Source organism: Gastrolobium bilobum, unplaced genomic scaffold, assembly GCF_033153095.1.
Source record: "Gastrolobium bilobum isolate Gb01-03AN ecotype WA unplaced genomic scaffold, APGP_CSIRO_Gbil_v1 utg10043, whole genome shotgun sequence".
Lineage (NCBI taxonomy): Eukaryota > Viridiplantae > Streptophyta > Magnoliopsida > Fabales > Fabaceae > Gastrolobium > Gastrolobium bilobum.
Window position 1 is genome coordinate 138,655 of NW_026897121.1, and position 19,824 is coordinate 158,478.

The 19,824-nt window shown below is 34.9% G+C and overlaps 2 protein-coding genes across 3 annotated transcripts; both read right to left on the reverse strand.

Annotated features, from left to right (window-relative positions):
* Positions 1 to 474: 474 nt before the first annotated feature.
* LOC133304358 (protein FAR1-RELATED SEQUENCE 6-like) lies at positions 475 to 5,548 on the reverse strand. 2 transcript variants are annotated; one of them, XM_061504386.1, is made up of 3 exons: positions 5,416 to 5,548; positions 1,057 to 2,625; positions 764 to 925 (listed from the first exon to the last, which is right to left on the reverse strand). In XM_061504386.1, the coding sequence occupies exons 2-3, from the start codon at positions 2,623 to 2,625 to the stop codon at positions 896 to 898; spliced, it is 1,599 nt and encodes a 532-aa protein (XP_061360370.1). In that variant the 5' UTR covers positions 5,416 to 5,548; the 3' UTR covers positions 764 to 895. The 2 variants fall into 2 exon arrangements, with proteins under 2 accessions (XP_061360369.1, XP_061360370.1); XM_061504385.1 differs by having other exon boundaries at positions 475 to 2,625.
* A 2,366-nt stretch (positions 5,549 to 7,914) lies between these two features.
* Positions 7,915 to 17,802, reverse strand: LOC133304348 (glucosidase 2 subunit beta). Its single transcript, XM_061504371.1, has 18 exons — positions 17,739 to 17,802; positions 17,528 to 17,645; positions 17,303 to 17,419; positions 17,095 to 17,190; positions 16,224 to 16,463; positions 15,305 to 15,534; positions 14,681 to 14,794; positions 14,472 to 14,564; positions 10,320 to 10,629; positions 10,120 to 10,224; positions 9,940 to 10,041; positions 9,775 to 9,832; positions 9,595 to 9,663; positions 9,365 to 9,452; positions 8,706 to 8,767; positions 8,530 to 8,581; positions 8,367 to 8,452; positions 7,915 to 8,290 (listed from the first exon to the last, which is right to left on the reverse strand). The coding sequence occupies exons 1-17, from the start codon at positions 17,742 to 17,744 to the stop codon at positions 8,390 to 8,392; spliced, it is 1,923 nt and encodes a 640-aa protein (XP_061360355.1). The 5' UTR covers positions 17,745 to 17,802; the 3' UTR covers positions 7,915 to 8,290; positions 8,367 to 8,389.
* Positions 17,803 to 19,824: the final 2,022 nt, after the last annotated feature.

Below are 19,824 nucleotides of genomic sequence, written 5' to 3' on the forward strand. Positions count from 1 at the left end.
TGGTATCCACATGGATCTATTGAAGAGAAGAGAGAAAAAAAAAAAAAGATAAGCCCACACATCTTTTTTACTTTTTGTATGTATTATAGGAACATTAAATAAAGTTATTTAAAATAATTTTTGAAACTTTAAACTCTGATAACAATTTAAACTTTTGGGAAAATTAATTTATTACGTGGCATCAGGAGTTCTAAATAAATGGGGTAAATTTTATACACTCCCACCCCATTCTTCTAAAAAGAAGTTAAATTTTTAATACACAAGGTAAATAGGGCCCCAAAGGATACCTTCATGCAGGTTGTATATACACAGAATGAAAGTTAAAAAGGTTGATGATTATAATAATGCCTGGTACAATTTAAGGGAAGGCGAAATGCTCTAGAATATTTGCTTGTGAATTAGTTACAACACAGACCGAATCATTACAAAAATATATGTCACTGTTTATGCAATTGGCTCTGGGCCCTGGCATTTCATTTTATACATCCACCAGTAGCACAAATTTTTGTGAATAAACCAGCCACACGAGAGAGAGAGAGAGAGAGAGAATATAAACAGTTAATTAGAAGTAGCATCATTATTATAACTGGGGAATGGGGATCTTGTATTAAGTGTTCACAATGAGTTATTATCCAATATATCAAACTTGTCCAACAACTCCTCCAATTCTTTTAAAGCAATCATATAATGCTCCTGTGACTGTGCCCCTACTTCTAATACTGGAAGAGCATTGTTAAACAGATGAGAATACAAGGATGCAGGGTTGTCCGTATCAATATTACCAGAGACATGGTATTGATTAAACCTTAGCTTGAAATCTCTCATCCAACGTTGCAGGATGTACCGAGATGGGATTTCCTCAACACCATTATAATTGAGAACATTCAGTGCATGTCTACATAGATATCCTTTGTAGTTGAACAAACTGCAAATGCAACGAATATCCAATTCATTAGTCTCATATAAAACTTCAAAACTTTTAACTCCCTTCTGATTTCCCTCAACTTCAACTCTTTCTTTCACAATGTATGTTATTATAGATCCATTAACATTTACCTGTCTTGTGTTGAAGCAAGAGTACATGCCTTCAACCTCAGACTGAAACTTTTTAAAGATTTCTTTTGTATACACCTTTGAAAGCTGCACCTCAAAATTACATCTAGTATTCAATTCAAAGCTTAATTTTCTAGACTCCAAATCTGCCATGGCTTCTTTCAAGTGTTTTCTGTGCAGAGCTAGGTCATACTTGTCAAGAAATTCCTTAAAGGATGTATGTTTATGCACATATCCATCAAAAAATGCAGTCAACCCCTCGTTTTCTTTAGTTGGGATCAGTCCTATAAAAAAAGTATCTTTTAGGTAAACCGGAACCCATAGATGCCTATCTTTATACAGTGTCTGAAGCCACTTGTTATCTCCCAGTCCATAACATTTAATCACATCAGTCCAAGAAGTTTCAAACTCAACTATCTTTAATGACTCATAGACAGCATTATACAGCTTTCTTCTGATAGCTTCATATCCTTGCAACCCACCCAACTTTTCTGGAACTCTTAGCATAATATACTGCAAAGAATAACAATGGCGAGCATGAGGGAAGACCTGAGCAACTGCAATTTGCAAGGGCTTGCACTGGTCAGTAATAACAACATGTGGAGGACGACCAAGCATACATTTAAGCCATGCCTTGAATATCCAGACAAAATAATCCACTGATTCATGTCCAAGGAAGCCACAGCCCAATAATACAGAATGTCCATGATGGTTAACACCAACAAATGATATCAAAGGGATCTCATATTTGTTTGCTAAACAAGTTGTGTCTATAGTAACAGTATCATTAAAGTAATTATGAGCAACCCTTGACCTGGAATCCGCCCAGAACACATTTTTTAGATGCCCGTCATCATCAATATCAAACAAGTAAAAGAAATTTGGACAGGTCAACTTCATTCTGCAAAAATAATTATATATAGCATTGGCATCCCCTTCTCCAAGTTCCAAATATTTAAAGTTATCAAAATTGGTGTCATGACTTTCTTCAAAATTTGAGTAATCATTATTATAACCAACATCCATGACAGTTGTTCGATACAACTTGATGGTGTGTACTTCTGCTATAGGCTCTGGCAGCGGTTGTGATTCTCTGGCAGCAAGGATCATTTTCTTATGTGATTTGTAGAACCGTTTGCTCTGTGGACTCACTTGATGGTTGTGTTGAAGCTCAACTTCCACTATCCTCCATCTCTTGGAGTCAACCATTCTAATCACTATCATTGCAGGACAACCAGTTCTTGTTTCTGCTCTTGGATTATTGGCCCTGCTCTTTTTCTTGAAACCAGCACTACTGCAGCTTAGTTTTGCTCTATAGCGCTCTTTTCTCTTTGATCTAAACCATGAATTGCTCACTCTGATGCCAAAGCCTTCTTCCTTAGCATAGATATTGTAAAAGTTGTAAACTTCATCAAAGGAATCAAATTCCAAACCCACAGTTGGAAGTGGTGAGTTCCTTGATTGTGAGTTTAAAGATTCAGGATCCTGTTCTGCTACAGAAGAGTTCCTCTCAACATCAAACTCATCGTTTTCATCAAAAAGCGGCTCACTATTCAGACAAACTTCTTCCATCTAAAAGAAAAACCAAAAGAATACAGCACAACAAAAAAAGAGGCTACCATTATACCATGTACAGCATTTTGCAATAAATGCATAACAAACATTTTGTATTGATAAGGAAAATTTGTTAAGAGAGAAAAGTGGGAAAGTACAAATAGGGAGCAGCTAAGATATCCTCCTAAAAAGAAAAAAAACTGGAATAAGGAATAAGAATAACAATAAACTAGAGTGAAACAAGGCTGCTCAATCTGTCTGCATATCAGCAATATCTGTTGAGATATTCAAGCAAGTGTGATGAGTCCCACATTGGTTGGTAATGAGCTAAGTGAAGAGCATATAAGTGAAAGGACCCATGAACCCAATGCCTTAAGGTTTTGGGTTGAGACATGGTGTCGGATCCACTTGCTACGGTTGGTGTAGCCTTAGCTCATTGGTGGTGGCCCCCCGCTACGGGCTTCCCTTGGACCCGCTTGACATTGGAGTTTGAGGGAACGAATTTCCCAACAGTGGTATCAGAGCCGGTTTGGGCTCGAGCTAGCCTAGTGATTGGCTAGGAGGCGGGTCGAGTACTTTGCGCTTCGGGTACTCGGTTGAGGGGGAGCATATGTGATGAGTCCCACATTGGTTGGTAATGAGCTAAGTGAAGAGTATATAAGTGAAAGGACCCATGAACCCAATGCCTTAAGGTTTTGGGTTGAGACATGGTGTCGGATCCACTTGCTACGGTTGGTGTAGCCTTAGCTCATTGGTGGTGGCCCCCCGCCACGGGCTTCCCTTGGACCCGCTTGACATTGGAGTTTGAGGGAACGAATTTCCCAACAATATCAACTCCTTTGAAACAGCTGAGCAAAACTCCAGATGCCCAAAAACATAATCATATCCCCAAACAAGTCAATTGGAAAAAAGACACCTTAAAGATGCAACCATTCAGCTCCAAGCGAATTCACAAAAGGACTGTATCAACCACATACTGCCACAAAACTTTAGCCTAATATCTTTTATCAAAACCTTTAAATGAGCCATCAGAAACTGTTCCGCAGAAGGACATACACACACAACCAAAGCTCACCAAAACCTCAAAAGGTTGTCCCAAGGGAAAATGAGCACCTTACAATGCAAGAACAAAGAGAAGTACTGCTTCTGAACTAGACCCACACACAACACACATATCTGTAGACAGAGTAGTGTGAGAACTACGAATATGCAACAAGTCATTTGCATCAATCCTGTTAAGAACCAGTCTATACAAATTGACAAAGAAATGAATAGATTCAAGTTAAAGAAAAAGTTACTGTAATTCACTGGCTTGTCCATCTTTCAAGTTTGCACAAAAGTGAAAATCCTAAGTCAAAAAGTAACCTAAAAAGAAAATTTATTGTGGGTGAATTGTGCAAAATGGAGACAGTGTGTGCGTTTTTTTTTTCCAAATTTAAATGACAGTGTCCAGTCGTTTCTTAGTCATGTAGGAGGCAAATTTTAAAAAATGGACATGTACGAAGGTGTACGACATGCAGACATTCACAGCACTACAAAATGGTGAGTCTGTACTTTATAGGATTGAATGACAATTGAAAAGCCAATAATATTGCATGAAAGGACAGTAACAGAAGATGGAGCCAATATCAATATTGCAAGTCTTAACAATAGACAAACAACATATAGGAGGAAAAGAAGGGTTTTTATTTTTTGACAAAAAGATAATAAAAAAAAGAATACTGCCTCCAGCAAATAAAATAGAGGCTCATTAACTAAAAAAATGCATGAGTGCTTAATGGAAAATAAAGGGAAGGTTTGGAAGGCTCATATATACATCTAAGTCTCTCCAGACCCCACAATGGTGGGAGCCTCACGCACTGGGATACCTTTAAAGAAAACCCAAACAAATTTTATTTACAGTTCTACACTAAAGGGCAAAATGGACAAATGGTTACTTAATCCCTAAACAGTTGGATTGGGCGCTTACACTAAAAGGTGCAACTCTTTTTACTTACCCTTACCAACCCAAGCATCAAGGTTCGATCTGATTCCAACTTACACCGAGTCTTACCAAAGGAGGATGTTGGCCTCACCAACATAACTTGCTATGAACACTTATTGCTTAGTCTGTTTTAAGAAAAAAACTACTTTATGGACAACATTGCCTGTAATTCTTAAACGCAAAGTGTGCATTAAATAATTGTCATTTAAGATCTTTCACAGGGATTAAGAAAGCAACTAAATACCCTAATTTTCATAAAAATATAACTACATTTGACAAAATTAGGCTTTCATTCCCTTAATGCTTTCTCTCTCATTTCAACTACAAGAGACTAGGATAAAATTGAAAAGAAAATATTAATGTTTTCTTGATTTCTAGAGTGACAAACAATTTGAAACAAACTAAAACTTTTGAAGTGAGAATTATTTTGAATCGGATGGAGTATTATTAACCTTGTATTTTACTCTCTGAAGTTCACATTAATCCTAATTTTCCCTGATTCTGGTACAGCCATCAAGAATATATATATATATGCTGGTGAATAAGAGAAACAATCTTCCCCTTTCCAAGTCATTATATAATATCTATACATAACATAACAAACCAAACAGCTGAGAATTATAGAAGCAAGGGCAGCTACAACATAACAACACACACCATATTTTTGCAGTATTGAAGATTATTCAATTCTATATGAACAATTTTGCAAAGCTGAAACTGAAATTACGCGCATTAAAATTGAAAACAAGAAGGGAATCAGCACAACACATAGTAAGCAAGCACAGTGAAATTGGGGTTTTTTTTTTTTTTTTTTGAAATCTTACCTATTTTCATCAATCAATATTGGTAGCAACTGGGTTTTGCGCGTATCACAGTCGTGTGGGTGAGTTAGTGCAGTTCCTCACTGTCCTTTAACTCCCATCCACCGGTATTTTATTGTTGGGAAAATTAACCATACGGCCTATCACTTCCCAACATGTTTTTCATTTCACGTATTAGATTAAGAGAGAAGTATCTCTCATTTTTAAAATGAAATAAAATTATGTCATTCAAGAGAGATATAGACATAAGAAATTATATTTTTATTTAGAATTTAATTAAAAAAAATCACCCACTTTTTTTTTATGATTTTTATTTTTTGTGTCTATCTTTCTCTTAAAATGACATAACTTATGTCATTTAAAATGATAAACATCAGAACCTTAAATTAATTTAATTAATCATTTTTTGTTTGCGGTTAATTAGTTGAGTTAAATCGTTTTGTTGGGTTTAAAAACAGGGTTTATTAAGTTATCCCTTATGACCTCCGGGAGGAAATTTATCATCACAGAGATTAATATAGCCTAAAATAAATTAATATTACAAAAATATTTTTTTCTCAATCTCAAAATGATATTCTTTTAAGGTTACAAAAATAATTTTATAATATAATATAAATGTAAAAATCATTTATTTAATAACTTAAGCTTTTTGAATTAAATTGATTGTTTTACATGAAACAAAGAGTTTAATAAATACTTAAATAAAATTTCTTAGCACTAGATGAGATTGTACATTGCCCATCTTTTATTGAATTTAAAAGTGAACCAAAAGGCAAAGGTAAAGTTCTACCCAAGACATTTTTAACCATTAGGACCAGCACCGATTGGAATGGGCTTGTTGGGTTAAAAATATAAGTGAAAGATTCATGAATCATTTTTATTTTGTAAAACTATATTAAAAATTCATCTGTGTAATTTTCACCCCATTATTGTTATTTATGGCAGTAATCCAATAATTAAGGCAACATTTTAAAAAAAAAATTATTGAAATCCTGGCTATATGAGCCAAGGCTTATGCTAAGTTTTTTTTAATATATATATATATATATATAAAGTCTTACTCTTCATCTTAATCGTTGATGGACGAAAATCAACGGTTGTCATTTATAACATAATTAATAATTAATTAATATGACTTCCTAAACTATAATTATTGGTTGAATGAAAATCAAGGGCTGAGACTCCAGACTAAGATTTATAAATTTTACGAGTCAAATGATCTCTTTCCATATATATATATATATATATATATATATATATATATATATATATATATATATATATTTCATGAAACTTCGGTAAGATTTTTTAAGTGCGAGCAAAGACAATGTATTACATTATGTCATTGATATCTATTACACCAATACCAGTGGCTTGGCTTAGATTCTCTTATTTTCTGCACGTGTGTATATTTAGTTAGTTTGTTATTTCTGTTATACCAGTAGCCTGTAGTTTCAGTCAGTTGTCTTTGTCTACACACGTGGGTGTGAGTGAACTAGTATGTGTATTTGTATCAGCACTGCTTCTTCTGCATAATTCAATGATATCAGATTCTTCATACCATAACAATATCAACTAGGTTTGGTATGAGACTCAAATAGCTCACACATGGTTGATCAAATCCATTTCATAATTATTGAGCTAGAACTTCAAGCCAACCTCTCCAACGAGAGAAATTTTAATAGTCCTGAATCATCATTAATTCAATAGTACGAACCAATCAAAATCAAACAACTACTAAGAAGAGAGGAGAGAGAAAAAATGATAAAATTTTGTTCAAATATCATCCCCTAAATCGAAAGACTGCATATGCCTCGAGCACCAAAATTTTTTCCCTCTCAACTCATTGAGAAGCTTATAATCGTGCATTCCGGTGGGATGTCAATGCAGCACAACTTACGTACTGAACTCGTTCTCCAAATGACGATCTTGATTTGATTTACTTAGCAACGAAGATATAGATGGACGGGCGGCACTTGAGAATGATCCAGAATTACAAAATAAAACAATTAATTTCTCAACATTACCTTCTATTTAGAAAAAAAAAACTATGGAGTTCCTCTTCATTGCTTTGTAATACTCGAATAATTGCTATTTTACATACTTATATTAAATATCAAGAGATATTGATATGCTTTGATCCACGCTGTCTCTTTTTTTTAAACAGAATATTTTATCCTTTAGTTTCTCTTCTCTAGCGAATTTCTTGTTGCATAAACATTAAACCTCAAAGTCTCCTCGTTAAACCATGCAAACAAAACAGAAAAACTCCACCAACACAAATGGTTGACACTCTTTTCAACACTCTTATTATTAAGTGAAATTCCATGTTAGTCTTATTAATACAGAGAGTACTCTAAGTTATTTAGTGAGACTAACACAATATTTCACCTAATAATAGTGATGAAAAAAGAGTGCCAAATAAGTTACTACTATTCCTCAACAAAATATGTAAATTCCAAATCACAAGATTATACTATATGAGTAATTATGGTTGTCGGAACTCGGAACCACTTATCCATCTAAAAATCCAATGTCAACTCATTCTAACAAAAATTTTGACTTCAGAATTTCCCGCTGTCTAGTATTTTGCTTAGTATAAAGATCCATCCTTTGTAATGAAATGTTCAATTTCAAGGGGAGTCACAGAGACCAGGTAGTAAATGTTAGTTCAATAAAAGAAAAATGTGGGATGGGATTAGTCATAATAGAATGTTACCAACTCGGACCAGCCATAAATGAGGATTACCAAACCCAAGTCAAACCCGTTCCTTACCTAGCCCCTCCCTAACCCCAACCAATATCACACTTGGGTAAGATCTAGCATACAAAACTTAAGGGCACCAATACTTCAGTTGCTCGATGACCTTCGTACTACCTGTTCAAAATAAAACTTGATCATCTCAGGACTCAAGTCTCGAAAGAAAAGGAATCACACTGCCCAGTAAACTTACCTGTTAAAATCCATCCCAGTTGTTCATAACTCATCATGGTTTTCTGGTTGTTCCGAATTTAACAAGTCTAGCTTGTGTTGTAACTCCTGTTATGTTCCAGAATTATCATTAATACCATATCGAGGTAAGGACAACATTTGTTATCACGTAATTAGAGACGTACCTTCAGCTTTTCCTCATGACAAAGGGCTGGGGTAGATAGTAAAGCTACATATCTGCCATGAAACCGATAAGACAACAATGAGAAAAAGAGAAAACATCCCATAGAAAAATGTGGAGAAAAAGGAAGGGGAGTGGTGATAGAAGCAGAAATTAAAACAAAATAGCAATAATCCCTACTCGCAACGGCTTGGTTCATCTACATCTGCAATCTCATTTTTCAACCCACATTTTAGCTTGACCTGTTAAAAACACAAAGCCATTAATCACAGAGGGTCCACAAATCTGAAAGTGAAACTTTAAAGTTCTTATTTCCATGGGCAACTGCAGTAACTAGTTATTATTATTATTATTATTATTATTATTATTATTATTATTATATGGGAATGTATGGAAACTAAAATTGGACTTGCCCACCTTTGCAAAAGGTTCACCAACCAGAACTCCTTGACAGTACATCCCAAACCCAGGAGGCACTACTTTATCTATAAAAAAAAACTCCTCGTTAAACCCAACTAGCGAGTGTGGGGTGGAGGTAATCCTTGTACGCAGCCTTACCCTTGCATAATTGTAAAGAGGCTGTTTCTTGGATTCGAACCCATAACCTTTCATTCATGAAAGAACAGCTTTACCACTGCTCCGGTTCGCCCCATTAGGCACTACTTTATCTATTAACATATTTTTACGGGGAAAAAAAAATTAATTATACTTTACCAAACACTTATACATCTAATCTAACTCATCGAAGTTAATCATTTTAGACTGAACAGAGACAAAATAGTCTTGTCAAAACAGTAAGAAACGACTGCATATCATCTCAAAAGTTCAAAAACATATACCTTCAAACTCCTATCAGGACCATTCCAGCATTTATCACCATTAGAAAACACCATTACTCTGTATGAATCCTCAAATTTGTCCCAGCGCCTGTACACAGAAGGAAACTGAATTATTTTTGTCTTCTTAAAAGGGGAAAAAACTATTTGCTTCCACCAATCAATGCTTTAATTCTTTAGAAATGGAGAACAGCAGTTTAACAAAAATTATCAACTAGTTACCAAAACCATACCCCAAACGGGTGGTGGAATAGCCCTCCTCCTGAGAAGCCTGTTTATAGGGGCAGACTTTGTAAGTGTACCTGAACCAAAATTTCCATCACCAGAAAGTGAGAAGAACAGGATCATCTAACTTGCAAATTCACAAAAATGCCAAATACAACAGAAAGTAAACTAGTAGAGAGAAAAGGTACTTGTTCTGCTTGCCCTCAAAGCAACGATCATAGAATGAATAAAACTCCTTCGCTGGACCTGTAGTATCCAAGATTCACTTCAGTTTATTCAAGCCGATTCCATAACTTAAACCTCCATAATCCAAATGCTACGATAGTGACAAATGTTACCAGCATCATACTCACCGAAATCCTGTTTTAGCTTTTGCGTCAGACTCGATATTCTAGACTGCATTTTAGACAACTTGGTACTTGATTCATCATATTCCTTGCGTATACGAGCAGCATCTAAAGAAGCCAAAGAGAAAGGCATATGTTATATCTATCTGGATATAAAATACAGGTAATAAAATGTTAAATATGTACCTGACTGATTCACTGGAGTCTGGAATACATTAACAGCCTTAAAAATGCTCCGTACAGTTTTCTGTATTCTCTCTAACATAGAAGGATTATCCGTTGTGGTACCATCTGAGCTCATTTAAATTATCTCATCAAAAGTCCAACTATATACCAACTATATACCAAACTTAGATAGCAAATTTGCATTAATAAATGTAACAAACCTGAGAAGTCTGGTTCATTATCAGTGTCAGATTTGTAGGAGGAACTAAAGTCCTCATGCTCGTCCTCTCGATATTCGTCATCAATTTCATCTTCATCATATTTGTGGCTTTCATCATCAGTTTCAGAAGCATAGCCTTCATCTTCCTCATTATTTTCCCCCTTTGGAAGATCTTCCTGATTTTCGTTGTCTAATGTGGTATCAGCTTCAGCACTTTGCTTACCAATATTTTCTCCTGTCCAGCGAGAAGCAACAAGCCGGCCCAACTCCTCCTTCGATAACCCCTCAGTATTTTCAGATACATCATTCACCTACAGATGCCCACAAAGAGAAAAGAACAAGCAGATAAGACAAAATGAAGAATATTGCAAAGTTTAAGATATTTCTGAACTAAAATGTCACCCATAACTTCAAGCAATCTATCGGTTCACATAAGAAAGAAAAGAATCTTCTAAAAGCAGGAGATATAGTAAGAACTGAAGATATGAGTTCAGAAGGGCATGAAACATGCAGTACATTGTTAGAAATAACCAAGTTCAAGACTAATAGCTTGATTACATTCAATGCCAATGACAATGTGAAGGGACCTAACAGACTCAGCAAAATGACACAGACTTTAGGAGACGTTTGGTAGAAGAAATTTTTTTTTGTTCTCCGATGTCATAATTACCACGAATATGCTGAAAAAATGAATTTCCCAAAAATGTTACCAAAAAGATGTTTGGTAGGCCAAAATATTACCATAAATGTTGGCTCAAAATTCCTGATCCCATGTGTGGTTGATTGTCAAATATAGTTGGGAATGTGGGGTAATTTTACAAAACTAACCTCTATAACCCACCTTCCAGGCTTTTCAAGCACCATAAAAAATAGAAATACTCATCTGGGTTTTCTACAAAATCAATTTTCAGACTTCTTCAAGCACGAATTAGATCACCTTTCAGACTTTTCAAGTACGATAAAAAACAACATAACAGAACTGAGGCTCTCAGCAAGTCCTCCAGTTCAAACCTCTTCTCTCCTTCAAAGAACACCATTCGACCCCTCTCAAACCCTCCTTGACCAGGGTACAGACTCGATGAATTTACAATCTTTTCACTCTCAAAAAGCTTTGACCATTTTCCCTCCTTCAACTTCACTGAGTAGTTTCTCCAGAAGTAGCAATATAGAAGCAATGACATTGTGACAAGGACCAAAACATCACCCACTATAACGGCTATCAAAGCTACTGGGCTTATTTTCGAACCTCCATTTTCATTTTTTTTGCTACTTGATGCTCTTGGCATAAAACTCGGTGAAGATGACTCAGTGGCACTGTCGGATTTGGAAGATAACAACAGAGGGTAATTTTATCCGAAAAACTTTCACAAATATTCCCACCTGGTGGGAATCCGAAAATACCACGCACTAGGTGGTATTTTTACATGAGATTTTGCTTCACAAATTGGAATCCTGGAAATCTAATTTTCTCAGGAAAATTTTCATAATCCTTCTACCAAAGGTGAGTAAATAGGATTATCAATGTCAGTTTCCCGGGATTCTAAAATTTATCCCTCTACCAAACACCCCCTTAGGATGTACACTAGAGGAAGAAGCCAGAAAACAAGAAAAGAAAGATAAAATAATTGGAGTACTAAGATCGTTGAGGGATACTTAGAGTTAGTTACAAGGTGCTAGTTTAAATAAAGGAAGAGGGTAGTAGAGAGTCAGTTCCAGATTTGTTCATTCTTAGAACTGAGCAGTGGCTCCATTGTGAAAGGAAGACCCTTGAGAGGATACCTTCTCCTCTCCTATCTGTGTTTTGTTCTTTCAATACAATTCTTTCACTCTTCTCTACAATTTCTTGTGTCTATTAACTCTTAATCTGTTGAGTACTAACAAGATTGGTCTAACCTGCTTGGTCTCATTTTTCAAGGACGACGTGGAACCGAGAACTGAAGCTCTGAGGAATTCGGTGGAGTACTTGAAGAAGACGACCAGCAAGTGTGGAATGCAATTACGTTCTCTGGATGAACATGTAGCAAAGATTAGGAGAAATATGGACAAGATCAAGGGCATTCAACATTGCTGGACAGGTGGATGAAAAAACAGGGTATTAGCCTCGAGGAGGAAGAAGACGATGCTCAAATTTCCCACAATCTGTCCAGTTCATGATGAAGGAGAAAATTGAGAGCCAACAAGATGGTAAGGCAGAGTCCATCAGCGATGAGTCTCCAACTAGGGCAAGAAAAGTTAAGTTACCAAATTCTGATGGCAACGACCCGATGAGGTGGATTGCTTGGATGGAGATTGGAGAAGTCCTTTGAAGTGCACCATACATTACATGTAACAAAGGTACAACTTGCATTTGTCAGCATAGAAGCCACGGCGGTGCATCGATTCTGATTCTTGAGGGGGAAGATGTTGAACTTAACCTAGGATGGGTTGGAAGCGACAATGATGCGAAGATTTTGGGAAAGTGTGCGAAAGGTTAACAACTCTACAGTAAATAGGTTCCGTCAACATGTATCTCCAATATTTCGAGATCTTGGTGGCGCAAGCAACAGAGACTTCCAAAGAACAGCTTTTCCAAAGAACAACTTTTAGGGTATTTCCTGGGAGACTTGAAAATGGAGGTGAAGTGTAAGGTGCAAACACACGATCCTAATGACGTCAAGAAGACCATCAACCTACTAAAGCAGTCGAGGAGGAGCTATATGGAACCAGGGGTATCAGCAGGTCAAGTTCCCGGTTTAGAGCTTTGGTGTCAAGTTTAAGGCATCAATCTAGAGGGGGATTCGTGACCCGAATAGGGTACATTGGGACAGGCCGGTAGGTCCAACCAATTTAGGTCAGGAACAGTCATCCACAAGCCCAAACAAGAGTGCAACTAGCCCAAACACCCCATCAGACAGGAGTTCACAAGCAGGTAATAGAGATCCGGTGCATCCAGCATCCAACTTCAGTGCCAGGAGCTCGTTCCTACCATACAAAGAGGAGCCAAACAACTCCCATATCAATTGTACGTAAAACGGAGAGAATAGTGGCAATGTTTCAATGTGGTCAACTGTATGCGCTGATGCATAGGTGCCCAGAAAAAACCATACATATCATGATCTTGGTAGAAGATTGGCAACTAAATGAAGATGGGGAGGTTAAGGGTGGATATGCAGGAGGACGAAGATGGGGAGGTGGCAGAATATGTATGTTAGTCTATTTTCAGTGAGGGGAATTATACAACCGAGGATGATGAACTCTGAGGCCGAGTGGATAAATTCCTTCTACTCATCATGATAGATAATGGAGTGAGTCATAATTTCTCTCACAAGTGTAATGTGGCATCTATTGTAGCAAAACACATTAGAACACATATATTGACAAAGTAAGGAAGAATTAAATGCAGCTTAATAGACTAAAATAAGTACACGCTAAAGTAATGTCATGCCCCTGAAAAATACTGTATTGCCATAAAAATTGCAGAATACAAATATTTAAAGTAGTCAGAGCCAAGGCCCAAGAAAAAAAGAGTTCAGAGCCTGTAACCAAAATGTTACATAAACAAAATATTTAAAATAAGCTAACCAAAAATGACATTAATTTTTAACAAGACAAAGCTTGATAATGTCCAACGTGTGAAATCAGGACTAGAATCACCACAAGAGGACGGAGGTTTCAAATCACAACTATTCAGTTTCATCTTTAAATCTGCAATATGTTTAGATCTGAAACAACTTCCCTAGTGTTCCATTACATCCAAATCTGTGAAAAAAAGGCAGTGAAACTGTTTGCCACCAGAAATATTCTGCAACCCTTCATGTAGTATCCAAGATATCCTAACTATCCAAATATGACTATAAATATTCAAGTGCAACTCTTTTGTCCATAAAATGGCTTTGTTATCAAAAGATTCACAGCGTCTCACTTCAACTCTTTTTCATGATATGTACTGGTGCGATTTATTATCATAAAACTATTTTTTTTTTCTGGATAAGTTATGACTATATGAGACAAGAACCAACAAGAATGGAAGAGCCTACCAACACCAGTTTATGAAGTAATATATCAAGAAAGTGAATCAAGTAGTATAAATCAATTGATATATGTAACTATAAGAGGAATACAAAACATGAGTAAAACTCCAATCATACTATGAGAATATGGACTATGGATATACCATATTGGTGATTTCATCAGAAGACTCTTTCTTTCCAACTTTAAAATCAGTTTCAGATTTAACAGCAGGTTCTCCCTCAGCATCTTTTGCATTCTACATTGAGCGAAAACCAATTAAAATGTTCAGCAAGTTTTATATCTAATGTGCATGGTAGGAAAGGCCACTTCAATTAATAAAAATTCAGAAGAAAAGAAAAAACTGCAACTCACAAAATTTTTATTCAACTCTTCCACTTTGTTAAGCAACGATCCTTCACTTCCAGGACTATCAGTGGCTCCATCATAATTATCAAGTACATCATCTGACTTGTCCACTGCTTCATCCTATAAGAAAACTTCAAATGTTAAAATAGAATAACTAAACCACTTACCACATAATGGGATAGTGCTACATGATCACACACATACAAGTGAAGGAACAATGTGTAGAGAGAAGCAATCTGCTTCAGAGTAGGATGGGTGAAAAATGGTCATTATTAGTTAATTTTCTATCATTGTTTGCAAGTACAGGTAAACAGATTAATAGCAACAAAATTACACTTTCTTCAGTTTCTTGTAAAAACAAAATATTTGCATGTTATTTAGAGTAGGGTTGTTCATTGCATAAAGATACATGACAAGGTATTATTATTTATTAGAGCATAGCTCACCTATGATGTTAAAGGGTTAAAAAAAGACCAGGAAAATCATATATATATATATATAGTGCCACCTCACATTGACAATTATATACTAGATTAACATGTTTAAAAGTTATAGAATAAAATTCTTCATTATGGCACATTCTGAGTTTACAATCAAGTTCTGCAACCTAAATGGCAAATACAATCAAACCTGATCTGCAGGAGAATCTTCCAGAATTCCAATTTTATCATGATTACTTGCCACAGTATTGTCTTCAACATCTGAATGCTTTCCAGCTTCATTTTTATGCCCCATATCTTCCTCATCAGCTTTAATCTTTCCTTCATTAGCCTTCTCCTCAGACTCTTTTTTCTGCTTGTCTTCTTTTTCCTTCTGTAAACGCTCCTTCTCCTCTTCCTTCTCTATTTGTTCTTTATGCTCTGAAATGGAGACAAAAGGAATTTGTCAAGGAGAGAATTCCATTGATAGGATATAAAATTGCTATGCAGATGACAAATCTTCAAAAAAATTATATTTTCCTTTTTTTCCCTGATCAAATTCCATATCCTTCATGACTTAGCATGAAATCTGTAAACTTAATAGTCAAACATGTTTTATCACATTTACTTTTCAAAACATGGAAAATAGTGTCCCCTCCTCAACTATAGAGGTTGAAAAATGCTAAAAGCAAAATCCTCAACTTCCTACATATTAAAAGGAGTTGGGTGGAGTCATATGTGTAATTAAGCAGTTGGTTCAGAATATCTCACACACTTGCTCATTTATACTCAATTTACACATTTAAAAGGTTTTTTTTGGCTAAACCAATAAAGGTATCTAACACTTCAAACTGAACATAACAATAACAGCAGTCATGCATTCCTAACTAGATCTCTCCATACATTCACTTGATCCTACCAATGCAAAATAAAACTATTACAGCATATATCATTTTTGAATTAGTTGCAAGTACATTTGACACATTGTCTTTCCTTTTTTGTCTTTCCATTTTGTCTTTGTATGGATGATCATTATTTTTATGATCAAAATCATTTAACCAAAAATGGACGTAGTGTATATATCTAAAGTATAGCATTCACAAGAACAGGGTAGAACAAAAGCGTGATACCCTTCAGCTGTTCCACAATTCCTTTAAGTATACTTTCTTCCCTTTTCAATTTTGAAAGTTCTGCCTCATCCTTCGCCAGATCTAATTTAGCTTGTTCAACTTCTTGCTTTCGCAATTTGACACCCTCTTGATATGTAGCAATCTTTTTCATCAGCTTATTTCGAGCAGCTTTCCCAGCCTCCCAGCAGGTATTTGGGCACTTTACTTTACCATCATATTCATCAGTTCCATCACAGCAATCTACACATTATGGCAGGAAAGTAAAACAAATCACTTCAGAGCTACAGAACACAAGACACTCTAGAAATAATCCAAGCTAAAGACTAGTAATTTATTAGATAACAATTATTTTTAACTTTTAGAGGTGTTGTACAAATCCACAATGTCAGTAGGGGATCAAATCATAAGGTGCGCTCACCATACTCATCAAACTTGTTACACAGTGACGGGACTTTAAAAGCTGTGGAAATTCTAGACACAACTAAAATGATCTTGGTATGTCCCCAAAAGTTTGCACCTAGATCAAGTGCCAGCTTTTCTCCATCAGCATATCTAATCTCTATGCCATATATCTATGTTATAAAAGACTGGAACATTCCCAATGAGAATAACAAGATAAAATGAAAGCACTCCCATAAGTCCAAAACATGTACAACAGATCCAAAAATGTTTAGTTTATACTAAATGTTTAGACATCCTTCTAAATCTGCACAGATAAGATCTTTAACATGCATATTTAACCAGTTTGGACATTTTTCTTCTTTCAAATTTTTTCCTCTCTATCGTTGTTTTTGATTTTTCAGCTTAAGCAGTAACCACACACAATAGGAATCATACAAACAGTTAAAAATTATATAAACATCCTGCTCACCGCAAATTCCATCATTCACTCTAGATGAAAACAGATAAACAGAAACATGTCCTAAATTCCTGCAAAAGAATTTTCCACCCGGACATGCTGATGTACCTGCAAAAATAAAATAAAAAATAAAGAAATTTTAGGAATAACCTATGATCCAATATGAAAAAAAAAAAATATATTTGAATCAGAGAATGTAAAAAATAAAAAATAAAAAAACCAGGTTCATCGGTGCCATCATGGCAGTCACAGAAATCATCATTGAGCTGAGCTTTGGTGAATTTTCCAGATCCATCTTTACATCTTATTACATCTGATGACTTGTAATACTTGTCATCTGTAACAAAGAGTAACTAACACCGATTACTTTAACTTAAGATATAAAATAAATATTATAAAATGTCAAAAAATAAAAATAATATAAATTCTGTGAAGCAAGGTGAACCTTCGGGAGCGATTCCGAGGAATGGGTCATTGGGTTTTGAAGAAGAAAATGGGGCGCACAACACCAACAGCAGCACGAGCGAAATGAGGACAATGATTCCCATTCCGAGCTTCATCTTCTGGCAAAATAAACGTAAATTGAGAATTGATGAAAATAACAATTAGTAAGTTAGATCAAAGCTTAGTTCGGTTACAGTGTTAAATGTTCATACATACATACTACTTTACTTAGACCTTGGCGTCCCGTTCCTCCTGACTATAGCGACTGCTACTGACTCCTCCTCACGGGTGAAATCGGATTCGACAATTCTCATTTCAAAACGGGCCATCCTCAACCCGAACTACTTTTTATGCGCAAATTTCATGTTAACAAAATCCAACTTTTTATCATAAAATCTAGTAAATAAATTTTGGGTTTAATGTTTATCATGTCATAGCACATAAATTTTATCTCATATATATATATATATATATATATATATATATATATATATATATATAGAGGCAGTATTCTTTGATATTAGTGTCAAATTTTAATTTTGACACCTCATCTTATAACCGTTAGATCAAAAAAAATTAATGGTGTCGGATGCTTGCAAATCAGAGTCATTGATTTTTTTTTATCTAACGGTTCTGAGATGAGGTGTCAAAATTGAAATTTGACACCGGTGACAAAGGATCCTACCTTATATATATATATATATATATATAAAGTGTATGAAACTCGTTTTTTCTATTCTTCTCACTTGTGCCTCGTATATAAGAGATAAATTTATCTCTTACAATATTAGAAATATTAATTTCATAAATTTAAAAAAAAAATTCTGATTTACTCTTTTGTTACTTAACCCAAGTTTTTTTTCTTATCACTTCCCACCAATATGATTTTTTTCATAGTTAGTAATTGAACTAATTTATTCATTTTATTCCTATTTTAACATATCCCACCAATAATAATAATAATTAATGCACCAAATAGTGGTAGCTCAGTTGGCGCATGGGAGCTAAGCAGATGGGGTGAGAGCATGTGTTCGAATCTCTCCAGTACCACATTTGGAAGGAGTTTAAAGTTTTAATCATGGACCTGCCCCGAATCGGATTAGTTGCGAAGCAATAAATCGATTGAAATATTTCCAAAAAAAAAAGTGACTAATTAATCTTATATAAAGATCTTGGTCCCCAAGCAACAAACTCCCTTTGATGATTTCATGGTTTTGACCAAAATCTCAATGATAGATTAGTGTTTTTGATGCAGGTAAAACATGAATAAAATGAATAAATTTGTTCAATTACTAATGGTGTTAAAGGTGGATTTGGATAGAAAAAAATCATAGGAGAAGTAAATGACAAGAAAAAAACATAGAGGGTAAGAAATAAAAGAATAAATCACGAGAAAGTTTTTAAACTTTTCCCTAATTTTACTAATATTAAATTTCCTACAACGTATGGTTAACTTTAAAAACGTTAAATGCATCACTTTCGCCGCAGTCACTACAGTCATCACCATCACCTACACTACTTCCACCACCACTACCATTACCACCGCCACCAGTATCATGTTGTAACCACCACCACCACACCATATGAAAAGAAAAGTGATGATCTGAAAAAAAATTATGCTTAATAGAAATAATTTTTTATTCTATTATTTGTTGTGTTATCAAACACAATTTTCATTCTCTGAATAAAAATAGAATATAATATCAAATCCATTTTTTTCTTAGAAAATGTTTCAAGATACTGAAATAGAAAATAATTGTTTATTTTAAGAAAAGTGCCAAATAACAAAATAGTTGTCGTGCACATTCTAATTGTAACGTTTGTTAGCGCACATGTGGATCATGTAAAGCATCACAAGCAAAATTGAGGCACTTATTATTCTTTTGTTCTCACAAATTTTGTTCCCATAGTCGTATTCAAGCATGAATTTTTTGTCATTAGAGATCTCAAGTGTTGTTGGAGGGTTTTGAGTGTTGTGATCATGAAAGGAAATGGGCAAAATATATGATGCTTAATTCATTGATGTAATATTTTGTCTCGGTTTAGAAGGTCTTTTTTTTATCTTTATTTCTCTTTATAAGTAGAAATTAGGCCAAACAGATTTTTACAAAAACTCTTAAAATAAAAAAAGCTTTTTTTATAATGAAGAAAAAGACCAAAAATCGAAAGCTCTTGGGATGAACTTTTTTTAAGTTGTATCAGATTTTTTTTGAAATGTGTTTTTTTGTTTTAAATGAACAACTTTTAAGCTAAATTTTTTATATAATTATCAAACAACTCATCACTTTATTTCAAAGT